This window comes from Bombyx mori, chromosome 2 (assembly GCF_030269925.1).
Source record: "Bombyx mori chromosome 2, ASM3026992v2".
Lineage (NCBI taxonomy): Eukaryota > Metazoa > Arthropoda > Insecta > Lepidoptera > Bombycidae > Bombyx > Bombyx mori.
Window position 1 is genome coordinate 3,206,228 of NC_085108.1, and position 24,371 is coordinate 3,230,598.

A 24,371-nucleotide genomic window follows, 5' to 3' on the forward strand; every position below is an offset into this window, starting at 1 on the left:
AATTGTGATGGCCATTGTGATGTTCCAAGAAAATAAAAACAAAAAATCGGCTATTAAATAAAACAAACACTTCTAATACAATGCTTTTGTTTATTCGCTAAAGTACATAAAATATAAGGTGATACAAACAAAAAAAAATGAGTATTTATATTTTCAGTATTTTTAGGTTCATTTACAAAAAAAAAAACACGTCTTAAACGTAATAGAGATGTATAATTGAGTATTTTATTGTATTTTTTTAATAATATAATCGGAAAACAATGTTTAGTTGACAAGCTACTATTCAATAGTTTGGCATTACTAAGTTGACGGGTCACAGCCCTAATCGAAAGCAAAGGCGTTGTCCGCTGTCCGCCTAATGTATAAAGTTTAGGAAAATAATATCTATGAAAGTTTGAAAACGAACTAAAAATTATATCAATCTTTGTCCGCATTTAATTGGGATGTCATCATATTTCTGAATTATATGTTAATTGTAGTCTTTATCAGAAAGATAGTTTGAAATCAATCAGCATCGTGTGGTAGAATTCTTCAGTTATATATGTCATTCATAGTTTGCTATAATAAATGAGGTATCATGCACGAAGGTTGGAAAGCCTTCCTTTTTTTCTTTCGAATCATTAGATATTCGATTTTTCGAACAGAACTTAACCCTAGAAATCTTAATTTGACAACTGTCACACGTATCATCCTATATTTAGTTACTATACTATATTTTTTTAAATGTGGAATTGATTTTTGTGTAAATCAGGCAGCGTGCTATTATTTAAGGGATTTTATGACCTGGTACCTGAGACCTTTAAGTCATGTCTTATTTTAATTTCTATTCATATTTTTATGATAAATGATATTATGGAGTGAAATGAAATGAAGATGATCAATTTGAGACATTAATCAACTGGGATGAAATTAAATGAAATGATATGATATGGGATGAAATATAATCTCAGTAAAATGGTGGTCATTTACTAAGATTTTTCAGTGGACTTTTTGGAGGATCCCGAGAAGTTACGTCCAGCGGCTTTGTTTCATTTTCCCACATTTGTGCACTTTCACAGATATTAAACAGTTAATAAAACACCATTATTACACATTTAAACCCGAAGAAACACTAAATAGACAAAATAAAACAAATCACACAACTTCACTCCTCGCGTTCCCGCCAAAAAGTCCTCAGGCAGCGTGCGGGGTCAACGCCCCACAGTACCGTGTTACGCAGCCATCTTTGCTTTATTCTTAGAAAACGGTTACATATTTATATGTTATTTAGTCACTATTAATGTTGGCCATTTTTATATCAATAATTTGAAAGTGGACATAAAATAAACAGTGAGAATTGTTGATTTCCTTTAGTTGCGCTAGTTACTGGTTGCAAATATATTTGTTTTCAGAGTGAAAGTAAAATAAACAGTGGCAATTGTTGATTTTGTTTAATTCTAATCTTAGCGAATATATTTGTTTGCTGTGTACGTCATTGTAGTATTTAATTTTGAAGTTTTTCGAGAACAGTTCTCGTAACGATAGTAAAAGTAAAAAATAATGTCTAAACCTAGATAACCTATATCCATTTAAGAAAATATTTATCTATGAAATCTCCGTATAATAAACAGAAAGTAATTTTGTTTTAAAGTTCACGTCCCTAGACGTCGGTACCCATAATCAAAATGCGCAAATAGTCGGTATTCCGACGCTCCACACTTTGTACTCATTAATAGAGAGTCGATCTATCGACGGTTCGCATTCAAAGGGTTAAGTTACAAATGACCTGTATTGTAAAACGGCTACTTCATAGGTAAATACTATATTATATAATTTTTTTTCTTCTTTATGATTCCAGGTTTAAATATCTTGAATTTCAACAATAATATGTTTGAATTCATTTGAGTATCTATATATTAATACGTGAAGCAAAAACTTTGTATCTCTTTTTACGAAAATTGCGCGGACGGACGAGTATGAAATTTTCCACACTTATAGAGAATATAGAGAAGAAGTGCACAATGCTAATATTTTTTAAAAATAATGCATAAAAGATACATTAAATCAATAAAGAAAACATTACACACACTACATAGTACTACATAACTACATACCATGTATTTGACGCACACACGCATGCATACTATTTATTGTCAAACTTTTGTTCTTGACGTCTGTGGTCAAATTGAGAATAGACTAAATATTGTTTGTCTTTATTAATATTTTTCTATAATGTAGCCCGAAGTTTGTGATTATAGAAGTATAAAATACAATCATAATAGTGTAAAAAACTTACAATTCCAATTAATTATAGTCGAATTTCGACTACTGCGGGACCTCTAGTTATAAAATAATAGGCAGTGAATTTGTAGCGTCGATATGTTTAAACAAAAAGGAACCAGGTAAATGCAGTTAAATATTATTTCTACCTACATATTTTAAAATTAATCAAGTATGTTCAAATGTGACAATGCGAGCGCATCCTCTCACGAGTCAATATTGTTACGCTGATCTCTTACTGAATTAAGTGATTTATATGAATTGTCGCTTGGTAATTTATTGGTATTTAAAATGACTTCGGTGTTAACACGAATGTTTGGTCGGTTGAAAGCGAAAAAACTTTAATGAAGGATTAATGTATCCATAAAAAAAAATTTTTTAATCAAGGATTAATGTAGGTATCTATAATAAAGATATAGTTTGTCTATTTATTTGCCTTATAGCAGTTATAACACACAAAAACGCTTAAAAAAGCTGACTGATATCATGTGTCAGTTTTTGTGTCATTCTTGACGAATAAAAACTAAATTGGTTCCTTACTGTATTCACCGGGCTCTGTGTCCGCTCTGTTAATCCAACATAGATGCTACAACGACTAATTAATACCATACCATACAATCTGTTACTTCTGACTGCTTCTTCAGAATTCCTCTGAATGAAAACGATCGCTTCTAGCGACAATACCTCCTATTGTACAATGCTAATGTTACCTTTTAACCGACTTCAAAAAAACAGCAGGTTCTCAATTCGACTGATTCGATTGTTTTTTTTTTTATGTTTGTTACCTCATACCTTTTGACTGGGTGAATCGATTTTGATGATTCTATTTTTATTAGAAAGCTGACGCTTCCCCATTGTCGGCCCATTTCAATTTAGTCCAGTTCTGATAATGGTATCCATGAGAAAACTATATAAGTCTGAAATTTGCATTAATTACGTGCGCGACAAATAGATGAATAACTCAATATCACGCCAACCGATTTCGATGATTATTGTTTTTGGTGTATATTAATTTGTTTTGGAGTATTTTTTTTTCTAAGTCGGTTTTTGTCAGAACATGTCTGTATTTACAATTATTCGTGCCTAAGTTTTCCTTCTTTCTATCTCTCCGTTCTCCCTCTCTCTCTTTCTCTAGTTCAAAAGAACAACTTATATATTAGTAAGCTAACCAAGGCCAGACTCCGCTCCGGTCGGGAGCATCCGCTCAGAGTTTGAACTATCTCGTTGTCTCTGTTGACGCGTGACATTTCGTCGAGGATCCTCTTCTCCTCGAGGGCGAGGGTGGTCGCGGCGTTGACTGTCTGCATCAGCTGGTAGTTGCTGAGCTGGGGCTGGGGCAGGCGGAGCTCCAGCCTGCCGTCGGTCAGGGAGTAGGCCGTGCCGCGGTGGAGGTTCCGGGCCTCTGTGGACCACGGGCCGCTATAATCCTTCGATCTTATCTTTTAGGGGAAAACTGAGGGCTTTTTGCAGATTGACATACGTAGGTACTGTTCTCGGACTCTTTACCAGGTACGCCCGTGCACATATAAGATATGTACCGTACGATATCTATACATATAAATAAATCTGGAGTGTCTGTTTGTAATATTGAAATAACCGCTTTTTACTATATGCATATGTATATCGACACTTGAAAGGCAAACGTGACTAAGCGACAATAACTGCTTTGTACATAAATGATAGGCAATAACCATATTCGATGCGCAAATAAAATATATTTCTAAGTGTATTAAAATCATTTCAATCCTACAGCTACTAGCTAGATTCTACTACAGCTAGATTCGTTAAAATAAATTTTGTTTTCAGGTATTTCAACTTTAAATTAGTCTACTGTAAAGTTCACGCATTGTCGCTTAGTCACGTTTGCCTTTCAAGCGTCGATATGTATATATTTAAGGACGAGTATTTGTATCTATAAATATGTAATTATATATACACATAATGTATGTTATATATACACATATGTTTCAGTAATATCACCTTCACACTACACCTACCAAGGTTCATCTCTGCACTCCCCTAAGGTAGACTGTCAGAGAATGCCTATGGCATTAAGTCCGCCTTTATACTGTCTAGTACATGTATAAAGTTATAAATAAATAAATAAAATCCTTTGATCTTATCTTTTGGGGAAAACTGCGAGCTTTTTGCAGATTGACGTACGTAGGTATTGTTCTCGGACTGTTACCACGTATGCCCATGCACATATAATTTTTAATTTAATTTTTTATTGCCTAGATATGTGGACGAGCTCACAGCCCACCTGGTGTTAAGTGGTTACTGGAGCCCATAGACATCTACAATGTAAATGCGCCATCCACCTTGAGATATAAGTTCTAATGTCTCAGTATAGTTACAACGGCTGCCCCGCCCTTCAAACCGAAACGCATTACTGCTTCACGGCAGAAATAGGCAGCGCGGTGGTACCTTCCCGCGCGGACTCAAAAGAGGTGTGAGTGGGCTGTGAGTTCGTCCACCCATCTAAGCAATTAAAAAAAAAACACTTTTCAAGGGGTTTGGATGATACTCACCGTCGCCCAGTTTCAAGGTTTTCAAAGCCTCCTTAAGTAAGGGATCGTTGACCATCCTGTTGTAGCGGTCTGTGAAGTCCTTGAAGGTCCTGTCGTCGATTCCGCAGTGACCTCTGAAGTCGTCCGTGTCTATACTCCAGACCATGAGACCGCCTAAGTTATTGTCTACGGCGAACCTGATGAATAACGGTTTTTAGTAGAGATGAAACGGATATCCGGTACCGGATAGTGTATCAGTATCCGGCCGGATTTCGGATAGTAAAATTTATGGAAATCCCATGGTTATACGAAAGGCAAATAATACCATAACTTTTATTTTTATAATCGCACGTCAAAAGTGATTGTTTTATTAATTAGTTTGTATAATACTCAAAATTAACAAGTGACAAATTGTGGTGAATGAATACCAAATCGTCGTCGCGATCTCCGCTACGTGGGACAACATCCGAACGCGCACGAATATCTCCGAAAGAGCCTGAATATTCGGTATCCGGTATCCGGCTAAACTACTATACGTTTCATCTCTAGTTTTTACTGTTTAACCGGATGTACGAGCTCACAGACCGCCCGGTGTTAAGCGTTTACCAGAGCCCTTGGACAGCAGCAACCTAAAAATGCTTTTGGAAGTCACAGATGGATAATACTATGGTCTGTTCTTGAAGTAAGAAATTAAATAGACATGAAAAGCGTGTCAGATGTAAGCACAATCAGGCATTGTGTTAATGGTTTTATTTTTTTATTTTTTCTTATTAGATATAAAGAGAAAAACAGACCGTATTAAACATTTCCACTAGACAGGAACTATGTTCATATAAATAACTAGTTTAACCACATATATGTATGAACTTATATCGTCTTTTCGCATTTAAAGTGTACAATTTCCAAAAATATTCGAAATTGAGTTAATATGCGGAATCATTTGGTATCACCAGTATTTTTCTCATAAATACTGTCAAAAGAGGGTAGTTTAGTTTTTCTTTTTTTTTTTTTTAGTTTACCTGTTTTGACTTCTATTAACAAAATCAATACATAATTTTATCCTCCTTTAAAGATAGATAATGTAACTTAAAAAAAAAAATGTTGCAAAGATGATTAATATTGAAAATATCACATGTTAAACCTTTAAAACACTCTCCTGTAAAATTTGTAAGTTTTGAGATTATACAGTTTTAATGCGAGAGGACGATATATGTTTGAATTAATAGCGTCCAGAGAGAGAGCGAAAAAAGTTATTATCCGATGTGGGAATAGAAGGCATGATCTTCGACAGTCTAGGCCACTAACTGCTGCGTCATCTGGTTAATCAGCTAACAAAGAACTAGATGAAAACAGTACTGACTTCACTTTAGCTGCTATAGCTCTGGGATCATCGTAGGAGATGACTCTGGCTCCATCACGTAGGTATGCTGTGGCGCTCCCCTCGTGCCAGTGGTACTCCCACGGCGATGATTTATTCGAAACCTCTGCGCAGATCTGGAAAAGAGAAAAACTTCTCAGATTAATTTGTCATACGAGGCTGTTCTTATCACAGGCCCTTGCATAGCCCGAGTGGTATGATCTGTGCTACGACCACAGATTAACATTAGAGGGACTTTTTGGCGGGAACGCGAGGAGTGAAGTTGTGTGATTTGTTTTATTTTGTCTATTTAGTGTTTCTTCAGGTTTAAATGTGTAATAACGGTGGTTTATTAACTGTTTAGTATATACTAAATATCACACAAATATTTCACATATTATTATGTGAAAGTGCACAAATGTGGGAAAATGAAATAAAGCCGCTTGACGTAACTTCTCGGGATCCTCCAAAAAGTCCACTGAAAAAATCTCAGTAAATGACCACCATTTTACTGAGATTATATTTCATCCCATATCATCTCATCTCATTTCATTTCATTTCATCCCAGTTGATTAATGTCTCAAATCAATCATCTTCATTTCACTCCATATTATCATTTTTCATAAAAATAAGAATGTAAATTAAAATAAGACATGACCTTAGTTACCAGGTCATACAAACCCTTAAAAAAAATTAACATTTTGGTCAGTCCATTTATCACAAGATGGGCGAAATACTCCTTCCATAAAGGAATAAATAAATTGTTGACTGTGAAGAAATAATGACATCGTATAGGGTAATCACTGATTAATTTTCGCGCCCCTCAAATCGAAATTGGTACCTACCAATAATTTAGCTATTTCCGTTTCGATTTGATACCCACCGATTGTTACCTGTCCTGTCCTGTCCTGGTCCTGTCCTGGTCCTGTCCTGTCCTGGTCCGGTCCTGTCCTGGTCCTGGTCCTGTCCTGTCCTGTCCTGGTCCTGTCCTGTCCTGGTCCTGTCCTGGTCCTGTCCTGTCCTGTCATGTCCTGTCCTGGTCCTGTCCTGTCCTGGTCCTGTCCTGTCCTGTCCTGGTCCGGTCCTGGTACTGTCCTGGTCCTGTCCTGGTCCTGTCCTGGTCCTGTCCTGGTCCTGTCCTGTCCTGTCCTGGTCCTGTCCTGGTCCTGTCCTGGTCCTGTCCTGGTCCTGGTCCTGTCCTGGTCCTGTCCTGGTCCTGTCCTGGTCCTGGTCCTGTCCTGGTCCTGTCCTGGTCCTGTCCTGGTCCTGTCCTGGTCCTGTCCTGGTCCTGTCCTGGTCCTGTCCTGGTCCTGTCCTGGTCCTGTCCTGGTCCTGTCCTGGTCCTGTCCTGGTCCTGTCCTGGTCCTGTCCTGGTCCTGTCCTGGTCCTGTCCTGGTCCTGTCCTGGTCCTGTCCTGGTCCTGTCCTGGTCCTGTCCTGGTCCTGTCCTGGTCCTGTCCTGGTCCTGTCCTGGTCCTGTCCTGGTCCTGTCCATCTTCTTACCAAAAGCTCTAAAAGGTCTAAAAAGACAGCCGTGCCATTGATCGACTTACCTCATTGTATCCCATGAAACCAGCTTCTCTTGTATAAGGTCCTTTGAATCCTGCACTCTCCACGGGAGTGACGCCGAACTGAAGACGTTTCGTTGAAGCGTCATTGAGCACGAACGTGCGCCCGTACATTGGGAGTCCAAGGACCAACTTGTAGGGTGACACGCCTTGAGAGATCATGTATTTGACTGTATACTCCTGTAACAATAAGAGCATTATGAAGCGCAGCCCTAATGGGGTAGACACCCGATATACACGTGCAGTCATGCGCGTTCCAAGGATGTGATTTTGGCCTCACGCCTCCATGTGGGCAGCGAGCCAATAGCGTACTGTTAGCAAAGTCAAGGTCGTTAAGTTAAAAAAGAAATTAAATACAGTGAAGTGAAAGTTAAATTAAAAAAAATTAAAAAAAAAATGTGACTAATACAACCGTCAGGACTGGGAGTTGAGGGGAATGGCTGAAAAGGTTGAAAAGGCTGATGGAAAAGGTAGTTGAGTATGCAGAAGCAGTACATGGAATAGTTATAACAAAGGTACCGAAGTGAATGTCCGTATGGGACCCATGTCGCTATAGCCTTGACGTTGCTAACCTGTCTCTAACGCAATAACAAAATGGTTCATTTTGTGGTGGTCACTGTTGAGACTATTTCATATATTAACGTCTGTTCATCACAAAAGAAGAAGTTCTGTTATTGTTTACTGGTGGTAGGACCTCTTGTGAGTCCGCGCGGGTAGGTACCACCACCCCGCCTATTTCAGCCGTGAAGCAGTAATGCGTTTCGGTTTGAAGGGTGGGGCAGCCGTTGTAACTATATTTGAGACTTTAGAACTTATATCTCTAGGTGGGTGGCGCATTTACGTCGTAGATGTCTATGGACTCCAGTAACCACTTAACACCAGGTGGGATGTGAGCTAGTCAGGTGAGGTTGGTCATTATTCCAGCACGGACAGTTTCTAGTCATCAATTCCGGTCCATGGCGTTCCTCATAGTGTCCTAGAAGTTTTGAGATGGTTTTTCACCTTTGTGCTGGTCGGCCTATCGTCCTGTGCTCGGCCATATAGGTATATGGCTTTAATTCTTATTATTATTTTAAATTTTTTCTTATAACCAAAATACATGTCACTTCACTCTTAATTTATGGAGCAGCTGATAACAGCCGAGAGCATACGTTTCAGTAATATACCCCCCTCCCCTCCCTAAAGAACCACATAGGAGGTTCGAACCCTTGCTAGAAAAAAAGAAGTAACTACCCTCACTCACCACGCTTAGAACGTCTTCATTATCCAGTCCCCTCAATGGAGCGTTCGGACCGACCACTCCGTCCCAGGTTCCGTGGTAATCGTAGCACATCATATGAATCAAATCTAAATAGCGACTCAGTTTGCTCAGGTCATAAGCTGACTCCATCGTCTCCTTGCCAGCTCCAAGGGCTGCTGTTAGTATCAAGCTTTTGGGCTCGAAAGCTTCTTTGAGTTCCTGAAATGGTTTACCTCCTCATATGAAATGAATGGCCATATGATCACGAAACCAATCTAAACGAATAAAAGGGTATAACATTTTGAATTATTTATTTATCATCATAAGGGGGGGTTATGCCGTAAACGTAGTGTAGGACGCCTTCCTGCTAGATGGAGCGACGACCTGCGCAAGGCAGCTGACAGTGACTGGATGCGTAGAACCGAAGATCGGGTTCAGTGGCGAGCTTTGGGGGAAGCCTATGTGCAGCAGTGGACTTCCGCAGGCTGATGATGATGATAATGATGATGATGATTTATCATCTACTAGCAGTTAACCGCGATTTCGCCTGATTGGTCAGGGAAAATTGTCAGAGTGTAGTTTCCCGTTGGAAAGAGATATTTTTGCGGAACAAAAGACAGCCTGCGTCACTCTCCTGGCTTAATGCGGTCACTTTAAAACAACCATTTTAATTCTTTGCTTCTTGTTTCGACGCGATAACGCAGACATAAACAAACAAACGGAATTCAAACGTAAAACCCTTTCGATAGGTTCGGATAAGCGAATGGTTTGGTGGAAGATGTCTTACCTTAACAAGGGATACATAGTTCGCCTTATCGTCTGGCTTTCCGCCCCTCTTGCTCGGATACTCCCAATCAAGGTCCAAGCCGTCGAACTTGTACTGACTGAAAAAAGAACGCTCCAATTATGCAAAGAAGATGCATCATAATAATCAGCTCACATATAATATTGGCCTATCTATTCCCCGGTAGACTTAGAAATTCCAATCTCGCTCCGACGGGTAGGTGCGCTCACGGGCTCAGAAAGAATTTGCTAACAATAGAGGGCAGCAAAGGCAGTGCTTCGCAAAATTTACTACTGGTACGATAAAACCAAGATAATCAGCCATTAGCCAGCAATGAGAAATTAAAAAAAAAAGTGTGTGTGTGCAAGTCACACACGGTAGAAGTGAAACTTATAAAATATAAAAATAATCGCAAGGGTCAACCACTCTGCAGTGCAATGGAGCAGCCGCACCTCGGGGGAACCGCCTGCATGATCACGGTATCCCTACGCCAGCTAAGTATGATTTAGATATTTTTTTCGTACCTAAGCTGATAGCCTTGAGAGGCTATATCAGCGTCGCCTTAACTAGTAGGTGAGCTCACGGGGCTCAAGTCTGATGACGTTCCTAACAGGAACCCTGGCAAGAGCCGCGCTTCGCAGAATCTACCACCGGATCGGTAACGCAACCCACTGAGAAGATCCGGCGCGAAACTCAGTGGGCTGTGTCTGAGGGGTAATTTACTCGTCGAGCCCGAGAACGATGACCGATGCTTGAGGTACCTAAAAGCACCGTTAGTGGATCGGGAGGATCCGAAATGACGTGATGGTTTTGGGGCGACGTCGACTGCTTTCCATTCTGTCCGCAGGATCGGGAATGTAGTTACCGGCGGCCACGATAAGAGGGTTCTCGTGTCGTGCCGCTTTATTGAAGTGGCGCATCGACGCCGACTGAAGATACTTATTGATGGACTCTAAGTCCAGGTTTCTGACGTCGACGTTTCTGACGAACCACGGAGCTCCGACGGCTATCCTACAAAAACGAGATTGAATAACTTGGAATGATTTTAAGTGAGTGCGGGCGTGAGCGAACACTACACTTGCATAGGTCATGACGGGGCGTATGCAAGTCTTGTAGAGTGTCACCTTATTTGTAAGGGACAATATACTTCGCCTGCATATGATCGGGTAGAGACGTCCTAGTATGAAGGCGGCACGGTCGCGTACCGTTTTTATGTGGGGGCGGAATGTCATCCCTCTGTCGAGGGTGACGCCTAAGTATTAGACATGTGTAAGTAATGCGAGTGATATTACTCCGGTAATATTACTCTACGATGTAATGCAACATCACACATTACGCGAAGGAAACAAACATCACACTATCACCCAACATGTTTCTTTCTTTGTCGTGTAATGTTGCTTAATACACGAACGGAACCGAGCGAGCGAGATAGACCGATCGACCAAAATAAATGAGCAAGCGACACGGAATTATTCCTAGTGATTTTGAACCGTATTACTTGGCCGCTAGGTACATTTTTATACCTATGGTACGTCTGAATTTTAATATAGGTATTTGTGTTTATATTTTTCATGCGGCCAGCCAGTAGTTTCCCGCAAGTAGTTACTTAATTTTTTATTCGCAACTTTTGTAAAATCGCTAGTCGCTCGTAATTGTTTAGTAATATTTCATATTAATTTTTTGTTTGATTTGAATTACTTAAGCACTTGTTTGAAGATAGTTTTATTATTTGTTTTAATGCGTGTTTAATAAGTGAAAAAAATAACGGCGTCTAAATGAAAGTACAGTCCTCCTTGGATGCACTTTGAGGATATCGCGCCGAAACAATGCATCTACTGCTCTCGTATATTAACATTATTGTCGAGCTCAATTTGCAGTCTAAGTCGCCATATGAAATCCGTTCATCCCACAATAAATTATATTAAGTAAAAAATAAAATTATTATATTATTAAGTAAGTCAATCTCTGTCAAGTAATATAACAGTGTATTACAATACAAAGCTCGTACTTTGTATTGTAATACACTACTGTAATGACACACCCGAATCATTACCTAAGTGATGTGTATCAACACATCACTTAGGTAATGATTCGGGTGTATAGATACAATGTATTCGTCGTCACAGTATCTATTGAACGCACCGAGTAATGTTAAGAGTGATGTGTAATGTTTTCGAGTAATATCACCTATCTGTAAAAGTGATGTCATATCCTTCGATCAATAATACTACTAGATTCGCGATTAGCGCTTCAAAAGCGGCCCGAAAAATAAGACCACAAATAAATTTGTGGTCTTATTTCAAATTAGTATGGTCCAATCATAGCCAACACTAAGACGTCAAAACGCTGCAATGCGCGTTCAAAAACTGAGTAAAAAACCACCGTAACACCAAGGTTTTGGAAGGAATATCTTTTTTTGGTAAATTTATATTATTAAGTGTTTTTCATAAAATAATAAACACAATTATATTGTAAATAAAACACAATTTACGAATATTGTAATTGTTTGGCCAATGTTTGCAACAAGGCACCAACTATTGTAACAAACATCACCTATTCTTGGACAGGGAATGCATAGAGTAGTTTTGTTATTTTATAATGTTATTTTTGTTTGTAGATTTCCTAGTAGCCCCTTGTCGCTGTGCACAATGGATATATATTGTTGCGAAAGAAAGAGGAGAAGAAATATAGAACTCTTATAAAAATTCTAGAATTGTTCAATGGTGGTGGCAAATCAATGCAAAAAAGTATTAAAAAAACTTTATATGTATGTGTAAATATTTTAAGCGTATATGCTGAAAAGGATTTGTTTTCTGGGGGAAACGAACACAGCCATAAAATAAGCCTAAATTAAACTGATTATAGAAAAATTCATTGATATATTATAAGATTACATTATATTTGTAAAAAAGAAACCGCTCATATAAAAATGACTTCTAAAAGACAGCTTTATAACAAACTGAATCTGTTTAAAGGTAATTAAACCTACATTATTGTTTTAATTACTTCTGTATAAAGAATACGTGGAAAACATGTTTCGTGTTTCCTTTCATATTTTTTTTACTTTATTCAATTTTATTTTTTATCACCTATTTGTTGTAATAGCGGCAATGTAAAATATTATCTACTACTTTTTTGAATCGGTCAAAAATAGTTGCGACCATACAAAACAAACCTAAAACAAATATGTATATTCTGCAACTCTATGTCTTTCAATACTTACTGTGTTCTGAGCATTGAAATGTAATACCAAGAACTACATCTAGTTTCACAATATAATAAGCACGAAATTTTAAACAAATATTTTTAACCTTATAAATTAGGCTTTAAGTATCATTTTAGAATAAATATTTTTGTACTGATGATTTTTTATGTTCAAGTGACATTTTAAATTTATTCCATAATATTCTTTTTCTGACGAAAGGACCTAAATACATATATTTTGCAATGGTAATTAAACTTTATGTTTAAGTATTAAGGTTTATAATAAACTGAAGTCGTTAACATTATTAAACTTTTTTCTAAGAAATGAAGATGTTTTCGTGCCTGCAAACGTGGCCACTGGAGCGTCTTATTTTTGTTCCTGATCCGTAATCTAGTACTATTATTGATCGAAGGTCATATCACATTACATTGGGAAGTGATGTTTTGCGCAAGTCTAGTATCTATTGAACGCACCGAGTAATGTTAAGAGTGATGTGTAATGTTTTCGAGTAATATCACCCGTCTGTAAAAGTGATGTCATATCACATTACATTGGCAAGTGATGTTTTGCGCAAGTCTACTAAGTATTTGACCTTCGGGGCCCACGGTATTGGTTGGTCGTACATGATGATTGGGCGAATGGTGGAGGCGGAGGCGGAGGTGATGACGCGCCTAGTCGGGAGTGGGATGTTCAAAGTGATGCTCGGAGGGGTGATTTAGCAAGATAAAACGAGAACATCTATCAACTGTGTAACATCTCGTCACCGCGATTCAGGAATTGTTGAATTTACGTGTAGCGACATCTGTTGATAACAAACTAAATAGAAATAAAATAAACATGGCGCGTAACGGAAGAAATTAAGATGGCGCGTAACCGAAAAACGTTAGATACGTTTTTTCCCTCCCTACTTCGATAAAGAAGATTCACTTCAAAAACAACTCACTTCAAAAAAATCATGACGCTGTTTATAAAAGCTTTTCTCGTTTCTGGGCTGGATGCCATTTTGGAATAGCGTTCCGAACCCTCATTCCAGCCTCCTATAGCTATGGTCACCTTCAAATGAGGGTAGCGCTCCTTCAAAGCCACGATACGTTTGTAGCCGGCCTTGCCGTAATCCTTTTCTAAATCTTGCCATGGGTCTGGAGAAATAAAAAAATAACTAATTGAAACTTTTAATCGCATCGCTCGACTGGATATGCGTGCTTACCGAAGCCAATAGGCGTCTCAAAGTAAATTCGGCCACTCACATTGAGACACGCGAAATGCCAATTACAATTTAAACTTATTGATCAGCTTTTTTTTATCTTCAGTTTCGCAGAAATAGGCATGATGATGGTGGCAAATACGCAAACCGATAGACTTTTAAAACTTGTTCGATTTTTTGAGTGTATGTGATCCCAGGGTTTGGGCATCGAAATGTCACATTAATCTTCAGTCAGGTGGTAATATGGAAGAGGGGTAAGAGTTTATATAGGAAGAAGAAGTGATCTCATAGGTTATAGGGCCAGTTTTCGACCAAACTATAACAATGTAAGATCCTGAAATCTAAGATCATAAATAGATGAGCTTCAATGGCTATTCTATTAATGGCATATGAAAACTTGTTGTAATGGACTTCCAATGGTTCAATTCGCGTCCAGAACTTAAATTGCACCATCGGTCATAGTTCAGAGTATCGTAGGATGTAAGAGCATAGTTTTTGTTAAAGACATTTGGCTTTACGTATCTGGGCTTTACGCAGAATTTTGAAGAATTGACCCAGATTGGTCAAAAACATCCATTGGTAGGTATAAGGTCTTACCCCTCGCTCTTATTTTTATCGGATTGGTTTTCAATGAAACATGTTAAGGTCTAAGGCCCTGGAACCAGTATCTAATCAGGACATTCAAATTAAGTTTTGGAGTCTATTGATTTGAGTATTTGCCTCCACCATCATGCTTATTTCAATTGCGAAGCTAAAGGCTCTCTCGCTCTCTCTCTCCCTCTCTCTCTCTCACTCACTCACTCTCTCACTCTCATTCTCACTGTCTTTCAGTCTATCTATTGATATATCGGTTTGAGCAACAGTTTTTACATACAGAAGCATATCTTACCCAAGCTTTTAATTGTGAATGTGGTTTCGTTGAGTCCGGCGAACGAGTACACCAAATGGGTGCAGAGCGCTGGTTGCAGGTTATCCAGGGTGAACTGCCCATCGTTGGGTCTGTAGGCTGCCCAGCTCGCGACGTAGCAGACCACCGCTTTTCCATGCATCGGCCCTTAAATCACGATACGGTTAAATAAATTGACAAGGCCTTGATTCCACAGGAGTCATTATTCTAGGGAACGCGAAGATTTTCGAGTTCCCTTTTTTATTGCTTAGATGGGTGGACGAGCTCACAGCCCACCTGGTGTTAAGAGGTTACTGGAGCCCATGGACATCTACAACGTTAATGCGCCACCCACCTTGAGATATAAGTTCTAAGGTCTTAGTATAGTTACAACGGCTGCCTCACCCTTCAAACCTAAACGCATTACTGCTTCACGGCAGAAATAGGCAGGGCGGTGGTACCTATCCGTGATCAAATGTAAAACGTCAATATACGTTAAGCAAGCGTAGTTTTGTTTTTGCTTATGATCAATAATTATTGATCAATGTAATGATTTATTCTACGGATTTAAAAGTATAAAAATAGATTTTTGTTGAGATATAATGTTTTATATTAGTTTTAAAATCCATTAATTAAATATATTAATGTATTTTGCTACTTTTTTTGCAATATAATGTATTTTTTAAGAAGATTTAATGTGGATTGTTTGAAATATAAATATATTTTACCTATGACAACTCCTTCAATATTATCAATGTAGCTTAGTCATGCTAATTTCTTTTTATTTATGACTTTAATAATCCCACCATTAAAATACCCCTAAATTTTATAATAATTACGTAAAAATGAAATGTTTCGATTCAGTTAAAAACCTGGGTGTTATTGTAGATCGACATCTTTCGTGGAGTTCTCACGTTGCTGAGATTAGTAGGAAGGTGCACTTTGCCTTGCACTCGTTGAGATGTCTGCAGGGCTTCTTACCTCAGCATACAAAAATATCTCTCGTCCAAGCTCTCATTCTACCCATAATTGATTACGCCGATGCCTGCTACTTGGATGCCACTGAGGAGCTCTCAAACAAGCTTGAGAGGATGCAAAATCTATGTATCCGTTTTATATACAATCTCAGAAAATTCGATCATGTTTCTCATTTTCGCAAAGAACTTAAATGGCTCCCTATACGCCTTCGTAGGAATACTCGAATATTATGTCTCCTATTCAATATCCTACATAAACCCACTTCTCCCTTATATTTACGTGAGCGATTCTCTTTCATTCGTTCTCCTGATGCTCCCTGTAGGTCCAACCAACGTTCTGTTTTGTTATTCCCTTCCCACAAAACCAATTTCTATTCTCACTCCTTTACTGTGCACGCGGTCAGACTGTGGAATTCGTTGCCGGCTGACATCCGAGTTTGCAAGTCTGTTTCTGTTTTTAAATACAAGGTCAAACAATTTTATCTCTCATCAACCGAATGATCATGGTTCTATACTCTTCGCTTAAACGAGTGTTACTGTGTTACTTATAATATTTGCTATGTGTATGTGCTATAATTCTCATGTTGTATTTGTTATTTTAGTTATGTGTTATTTGTTCTACACACACTTATCACTTTTTATTATTATTCTCATTATCCTCTCGCAGGTCTGCTGGAAGAGATTTCTCAAAGAAATAAGCAGTGCCTTTGTACATAATTTTCCTATTACTCTGTACTGTGTCTTGTTTTCTGTGTGTACATAAATAAATAAATAAATAAATAAAATGTTTTTTTTCTAATAGATATTTTATTCGTGTCCTTGAGAGCACTAGTAGCTGGGCCGAAAATGGCCCATGTCCTTTGAGTTAACTTTTACGTTATCGAGAACGTTAAAAAAATCGCACTAAGCACACAGTTTCAGTCATGCGCAAGTTAAGTCAATAAACATATTTTATTTGTTTTCTTTCCAATCGCATTAATGCAATTTGGCTGTTAGAGGTCATTAACATTCCTATCTATTAAGTACATATATATACCTAGTCAGGTCATAAATTCTGTCACATGTTTAATGTAAAATAATTGAAACAAGTTTATTCATTATGTAACCATTCATATACCAAAATGAACTTAACAAAACATAGATTCTTATGACACTAAAGTTTATTCAAAATGACCTCCGTGATTTTGAATACAGGCCTTCAATCTGCGCGGCCAGTCGTCTATCGCAGCACGAACGAGGTCCATGTCAATATCGGCGGCTGCCTTAATCAAGGATGTCTTGAGTGACTCCAAATTGGGATGAGGCTTTGAGCACGCCTTTTCCTCCAAGTGTTGCCATATCTTGTAATCTAACGGATTCAAATCTGGACTGGAGGAGGGCAAGTCTTCGTGCCGGATGAAGTCGATTTCACGCGCCGCCAGCCAGTCTTGTGTGCTCTTCGCTCTATGAGCTGGCGCCGAATCTTTTTGGAATACCCAGTGCCTGTTATTGAACATGATATGAGAAACAGGTTCCACAAGGTTCGTCAGGACTGTATTTTGATACACAGCTGCATTCGTTTTTACACCTTTCTCACAAAAATGTACCTCTGTTAAGCCCCAATAAGAAACTCCCAACCATATCATGAGCGAGGATGGAAAATGACCTCGTTGGACAGGCGGAATACGGTTGCTCGCTTCTTCACTACTGTGTGCGTACACCTTATCATTTTGTTTGTTGTAGCTCTCTTATAAGGTAAACATTTTTTCATCCGAAAAAAGAATTTCCCGATATTTTTTTCCCGCGTACCGCTTCAACAAAGCGCGGCATCTCTTCAGTCTCAGGTCCATTAGACGAGCATTCAAACGATGTCCTGTTTTTCTTCGATATGCCCGAAGCCCTAAGTCTTCATTTAACACCCTTTTCACCGTGGTTCTGCTTAACCCCATCTGAAGGGCCAACAGTTTCTGCTTACGTTTGGGATTTCTTTGAATTCGCGCCTTCACAGCTTTTATCACTGCTGGAGTCCTAATAGACCGAGGGCGACCACTTCTTGACCTGTCGTCTACACTACAGTCTTCATTGTATCGTTTGATGGTGCGATAAACGAATCTTTTGGTTATATTCAAATTTTTCAGTATGTTAAAAATTTGAATTGGCGCGTAACCGCAACGATGCAACGCAATAACTGCAACACGATCTTCTTTATGCGTCCACTCCATATTTAAAAATGAGTAAAATTTTAAAAGTATACATTTTTATTTTCATGAACAATTCGAAATTCGAATTCAATAAACTTTTTTGTGGCCAGCATTCTAAAAGAAAAGTTTTTACTGTGTGACAATACTTATGACCTGACTAGTTATAAAAATGAATTGCTGTTCGTTAGTCTCGCTAAAACTCGAGAACGGCTGGACCGATTTGGCTAATTTTGGTCTTGAATTATTCGTGGAAGTCCAGAGAAGATTTAAAAGGTAGATATAAATATAAAAATGCTCGGAATTAAATAAAAATAACAATTTTGTTTTCCTTTGATGTGTCCCCCGTCGGACGGATTCCTTTTGTTTGTTTTAAGTTTATTTTATACAAAACTTTAGGTCTTTTATTTATCGATTGAGGCACTAACAAGTCTGCCGGGTCAGCTAGTTCATAATACAATCGAACTTTACTACGAAAATGAATAAAACGAGGAGATAAATACAAGGAAAAGGATGCCGTTCAATTCCTTTAAAATTTAATTAAAGTATTTCTATAATGACTCATTTCGTGAATCATTAAACCTAACAACAAAATTCAACTGGGTGCTTTTTCTTCTATTTTTTAAGTGTGACATTTGGTTCCTGTGACGATAATGTTGCCAATGTTGTCGGATTTATAAAAAAACACGTGTGGCACTCGGGGACTGGCGCGGTAAGGCTACTGCTTAGCATTTTTTATCGTCCTCGTCGAACCCGTCACTTGCGACGAAGGGCTCGACGAGTAAATTAACCGACAGACAGCCCACTGAGTTTCTCGCCGGATCTTCTCAGTGGGTCGCGTTTCCGATCCGGTGGTAGATTCTGCGAAGAACTGCTCTTGCTTGGGTTAATGTAAGCAACGTCATCAGATTTGGGCTCCGTGAGCTCACTTACTTGTTAGGTTACGCTGATATAGCCTCTTAACGCTATCAGCTTAAGAAGGATAAAAAATAAATAACATTGATCGAGTAGTTAAAAAAACTCGAACTCAGCACAGCGACATTACCCATTACCCGACTAATTATGATAGTAATCAGTCCTTATTTAAATATCGTTGGAAAACTTATATATTTCATTTTGACGGTATAAAGGAAAAACACCACATGTTACCAATATACTAGAAAAAATTTCGCTGCTCACGGTGAATAAACGTCCTGCGAATCGAGTAACTAGTGTCCACTCGCACTCATAGTGAAGAACTTACACTCAATTTACGCAGTGGTTAAGTCATTCGATTCATTTTATGGAACCTTTATAAAACTTTTACTGGTGGTAGGACCTCTTGTGAGTCCGCACGGGTAGGTACCACCACCCCGCCTATTTCTGCCGTGAAGCAGTAATGCGTTTCGGTTTGAAGGGTGGGACAGCCGTTGTAACTAATACTTGAGACTTTAGAACTTCTATCTCAAGGTGTGTGGCGCATTTACGCATGTCTATGGGTTCCAGTAACCACTTAACACCAGGTGGGCTGTGAGCTCGTCCACACATCTCTGCAATAAAAAAATAAATAAAAAAAACTCGCAGCACTCAGATTACTAAAACAAAACAAATCTACTGCCAAATCTCGCAAGATTCAGAGGCTCGCAGAAAAGCAATACTATCGGACTTCACGTTACCGTGAAGTTTGCAAAAATATATCAGAGTCCCTCTGACAATTAACAGGTAATAAAGTAAACGATATTACAAATTTTTAAGTTTATCATAGCAAAGAACAATAGCGCGATTCAGAAATACATACAGCGCTATCTATTGATAACAAAGAACACTAATATCCAATGACAGTCTCACATTAAATGGATGACCTGCGTCATATGGATACAGACAGGTGCATTTAGATCATATCTCGCTTCTTCAACATTGGGTACCACCACCCTACCTATTTCTGCCGTGAAGCAGTAATGCGTTTCGGTTTGAAGGGTGGGGCAGCCGTTGTAATTATACTTGAGACCTTAGAACTTATATCTCAAGGTGGGTGGCGCATTATCGTTGTGGATGTCTATGGGCTCCAGTAAACACTTAACACCAGGTGGGCTGTGAGCTCGTCCACCCATCTAAGCAATAAAAAAAAAATCTTCTTTAGGTTCGTCCACCGATAACCGGTCATGCCGAAGGTCGGTATTTTCTTCACACGACAAGGTCTCCAATTGTCAAGCTAGGCTGGTTTTTGTTTTCCGTACCGATTTCAAATAGGAATTGATTAATTCAACTGATTTTTTTTTGATGCGTTAATATAGAGTTAGCTCAAAACTTTTGTGTGGGTGAATCTATTTAGATTTTATTAAATTTACAGCTGATGCTTCTCGTGTCCCGTCTGGCGTTCACCCTTATCAAGATTCGACCAGTAGTATTTGAGTTGTCCTTAACAGTCCATATTTAATTGTCTTCGATTACATTGATGACGTACTCGTCAAGTTTGTTACATCAAGTTTTTTATTTTTGTTAAAAGAAATTGTTTATATGTTATTCACGGAGCCTTAGCACAACGGTTTGATATACAAACTGTATTAGATGGGTGTGCCGGACAGACTCGTGCTCATCATACTAGACTATTTGTCGAACCGTTCGTTCCGATATCGAATTGAGGGAACGCGCTCTCGCCTCCGTCACGTAACAGCCGGGGTCCCGCAAGGCTCCGCGCTCTCCCCGTTACTGCTTAGTTTGTATATCAACGATATACCCCGGTCTCCGGAGACCCATCTAGCGCTCTTCGCCGATGACAACTACTAATCGAGTAGGAAGAAGTTGTCGCATCGGCGACTCCAGACCGCAGCTACCACCATGGGACAGTGGTTCCGGAAGTGGCGCATCGACATCAATCCCACGAAAAGCATAGCGGTACTGTTCAAAAGGGGTCGCCCTCCGAACACCACTTCGAGCATCCCACTCCCGACTAGGCGCGTCAACACCTCCGCCATTCGCTCCATCACTTTATTCGACCAACCCATACCGTGGGCCTCGAAGTTCTTATACCTAGGTCTCACCCTCAAAAGAGGGTTGACATTCTGCCCCCACATTAAATCGGTACGCGACCGTGTTTCGTACATACTAGAACCACAGATTATTAAAAATATAAAACTAGAACGCCTCTATCCGATGATTTGCAAGCGCAGTAAATTGTCCCTTAGAAATAAGGTGACACTCTACAAAACTTGCATACGCCCCGTCATTACCTATGCAAATGTGGTGTTCGCTCACGCGGCCCGCACTAACTTGAGACCCCTTCAAAACATAAAATTTTTGCAGGATAGCCGTCAGAGCACCGTGGTACATGAGAAACGTGGACCTCCACGACGACTTGGATGTAGAGTCCATCAGTAAGTATCTACAATCGGCATCTATGCACCATTCTGAGAAAGCGGCACGACACGAAAACCCTCTCATCGTGGCCGCCGGAAACTACATTCCCGATCCTGCGGACCGAAAGGTAAACAGTCGACGTCTCCTAAAACGCGTCATTTCGGATCTTCCCGATCCACTAACGGTGCTTTTAGGTACCTCAAGCACCGGTCATCGTTCTCGTCGAACTCGTCGCTTGCGACGAAGGGCTCGGCGAGTAAATTAACCCACAGACACAGCCCACTGAGTTCCTGGCCGGATCTTCTCAGTGGATCGCGTTTCCGATCCGGTGGTAGATTCTGGGAAGAACTGCTCTTGCTTGGGTTAATGTTAGCAACGTCTTTAGATTTGAGCCCCTTCAGCTCACCTAGTTGTTAGGTTACGCTGATATAGCCTCTCAAGGCTATCAGCTTAGGAAGGATAAAAAAAAGATAACATTGATCGAGTAGTTAAAAAAACTCGAACTAAGCACAGTGACATTACCATTACCCGACTAATTATGATAGTGACCAGTCCCTATTTAAATATCGTTAGAAAGCTTGATATATATTTCATTTTGACAGTCTAAAGCAAAAACAGACTTTTTGGCGGGAACGCGAGGAGTGAAATTGTGTGATTTGTCTTATTTTGTCTATTTAGTGTTTCTTCAGGTTTAAATGTGTAATAACGGTGGTTTATTGTTTAATATCTGTGAAAGTGCTCAAACGTGGGAAAATGAAACAAAGCCGCTGGACGTAACTTCTTGGGATCCTCCAAAAAGTCCACTGAAAAAATCTCAGTAAATGATCACCATTTTACTGAGATTCTACATTTCATCCTATATCATCTCGTTTCATTTCATTTCAAAATAAGAATATAAATTAAAATAAGACATGACTTAAAGGTCTTAGTTACCAAGTCACACAATTTCTTAAAAAATATGACAAAACCTCGTAAGTCTATGATTCAGAGGCTAACAGAAAACTTTCTCTTTAAAGTAAAAACAAAAACACTCACCGCCCAATATCTGGCCGTCCAAACTCGGCGCCATTAAAGCAAAAATTAACAACAAACACAACACAACCGCCATTTTGTTTCAATACAAACTAGAAAATCAACTTAAAAATGTTGAAGGAACATGTATTTTGAATTTAGAACCACGCCGTTGCGCCACGGCGACCAAACTGTATGAAATCTACGTCAGACCGCGAGACATTCTCCTTGACTGACTGAGCGCGTTTGACATTTGCTATGTTGCAGACTTCTCCGTTTATATTCGCAGTTGAATTTAAGCCCTAACTATCTGGAAATACGAATGAAATTTTATTAACGGGGTCAAGGATGTAACTTAAAAAATTCAAATTTAAAAGAACCATACCAGAATTATTAGGAATGTTTTAAAATTTAATATATAATTTAAATGAAAATGTGTTTTATTCGGTTTGAGGTAAAGTAGAAATCGCATTGTTTTTAAATTATATTTTTAGGTGGACATGTAATTTTATGGATCCAAAAAATGGAACGTGATTGTGTTTTGAATTAAATTTTAATGCTTACGCAATACGGTTTAAATTTGTTTTTGAAGATTTAACCGGCTAGAGATATGCAATGATGAATAATACATTTATTTATTCATTAGTAGTACCGGTTGTAATGAAAATCAAAAAGTGAATTTTCAAACAAATTTTGTTTTGTATTTTTTTTATTGCCCTTGTAGGCAGACGAGCATGCGGCCCACCTTGTGGTGAGTGGTGGCCGTCGCCCGTGGACATCAGCAATGCCAGGGGCAGAGCCAAGTCGCTGCTTAAGTACTCTCTCCAGCCTCGTTTGAAGAAGGACATGTCGTAGCGCTCGGGAAACACCGTGGAGGGGAGCTCATTCCAAAGCCGGATGGTACGTGGCGGAAAAGATATCTAGAAACGCACTGTGGATGACCGCAGTGGCTCCAGGTTGTATGAATGAACTCTAGTCCGGTGGCGGGCGGTGCGATGGTAAAATCTACCTTAGTCATATAGAAAGGTTAAATATAACGAATTAAGTATTCTTTATATTCTTTACTCTACATTGTGTTATGTTTGTTGTTTAGGCTAAGTTCATATGATCGCGCGGTACCGCGCGTCACCGCGCGGTGGAAGCGTTCACATGACAGAATGTACGCGCGAGAGTGGCATCAACATTGATTGAGAATGGACGTGGAGGAAGCAATTTGCTTATTGAAAGACGATACTGGGTGTATCCTATTTTAATTGAAAGACTTTCTTCAAGCCTTTTTAGTAACTTTATATCCCGACCTGAGACTACACGAATAAAATTTTTTAACTACCTAGTTTAGGATGTCAGTTGCATCTTTTCATTTTTTATATGACTGCGTTGAAAACTATTTAAAATCGATAGACACGATATCGTCTTCGCTAAGTACCCATTTTTCGTTGATCTATACGTCTGTTTTGCAGAACCTGTACCGCGCGCGCCACGCGCGGAACAAGTTCTGCAAAACTGTATCTACCTGTTCAGCTGATCCGCGCGGTTTGAGACGGACAGACGCATAGATCAAAGAAAAATGAGTACCTAGCGAAGACGATGTCGTGTCTATCGATTTTAAATAGTTTTCAACGCAATCATATAAAAATGAAAAGATGCAAATGACATCTTAAACTAGGTAGTAAAAGAATTTTATTCGTGTAGTCTCAGGTCGGGATATAAAGTTACAAAAAGGCTTGAAGAAAGTCTTTCGATTAAAATAGGATGCACCCAGTATCGCCTTTGTCTTCTTCTCCGACGTCTCAGTTTTCTGTATAAAATTAATAAGCAAATTGCTTCCTCCACGTCCATTCTCAATCAATGTTGATGC

The 24,371-nt window shown here is 39.0% G+C and overlaps 1 protein-coding gene and 1 long non-coding RNA gene across 2 annotated transcripts; one reads left to right on the forward strand and one right to left on the reverse strand.

The window, feature by feature from the left end:
- Positions 1 to 73: 73 nt before the first annotated feature.
- Positions 74 to 22,754, reverse strand: LOC101744821 (probable chitinase 2). Its single transcript, XM_004933295.5, has 9 exons — positions 22,538 to 22,754; positions 15,016 to 15,180; positions 13,866 to 14,061; positions 9,721 to 9,817; positions 8,937 to 9,152; positions 7,679 to 7,873; positions 6,130 to 6,263; positions 4,791 to 4,966; positions 74 to 3,661 (listed from the first exon to the last, which is right to left on the reverse strand). The coding sequence occupies exons 1-9, from the start codon at positions 22,608 to 22,610 to the stop codon at positions 3,396 to 3,398; spliced, it is 1,518 nt and encodes a 505-aa protein (XP_004933352.3). The 5' UTR covers positions 22,611 to 22,754; the 3' UTR covers positions 74 to 3,395.
- Positions 11,933 to 13,231, forward strand: LOC134200497 (uncharacterized). Its single transcript, XR_009975457.1, has 2 exons — positions 11,933 to 12,136; positions 12,335 to 13,231. It is a non-coding gene; the product is annotated as an uncharacterized LOC134200497 (long non-coding RNA).
- Positions 22,755 to 24,371: the final 1,617 nt, after the last annotated feature.

Excerpts from the sequence above, each read along its gene's own strand:
- LOC101744821 (XM_004933295.5), bottom strand. The coding sequence starts at position 22,610 with ATGGCGGTTGTGTTGTGTTTGTTGTTAATTTTTGCTTTAATGGCGCCG. Across the intron at positions 9,153-9,720 it reads ACTATGTATCCCTTGTTAAG|GAACTCAAAGAAGCTTTCGA; the intron begins GTAAGACATCTT and ends AAACCATTTCAG. Across the intron at positions 3,662-4,790 it reads AACCTTGAAACTGGGCGACG|AGGCCCGGAACCTCCACCGC; the intron begins GTGAGTATCATC and ends CGTGGTCCACAG.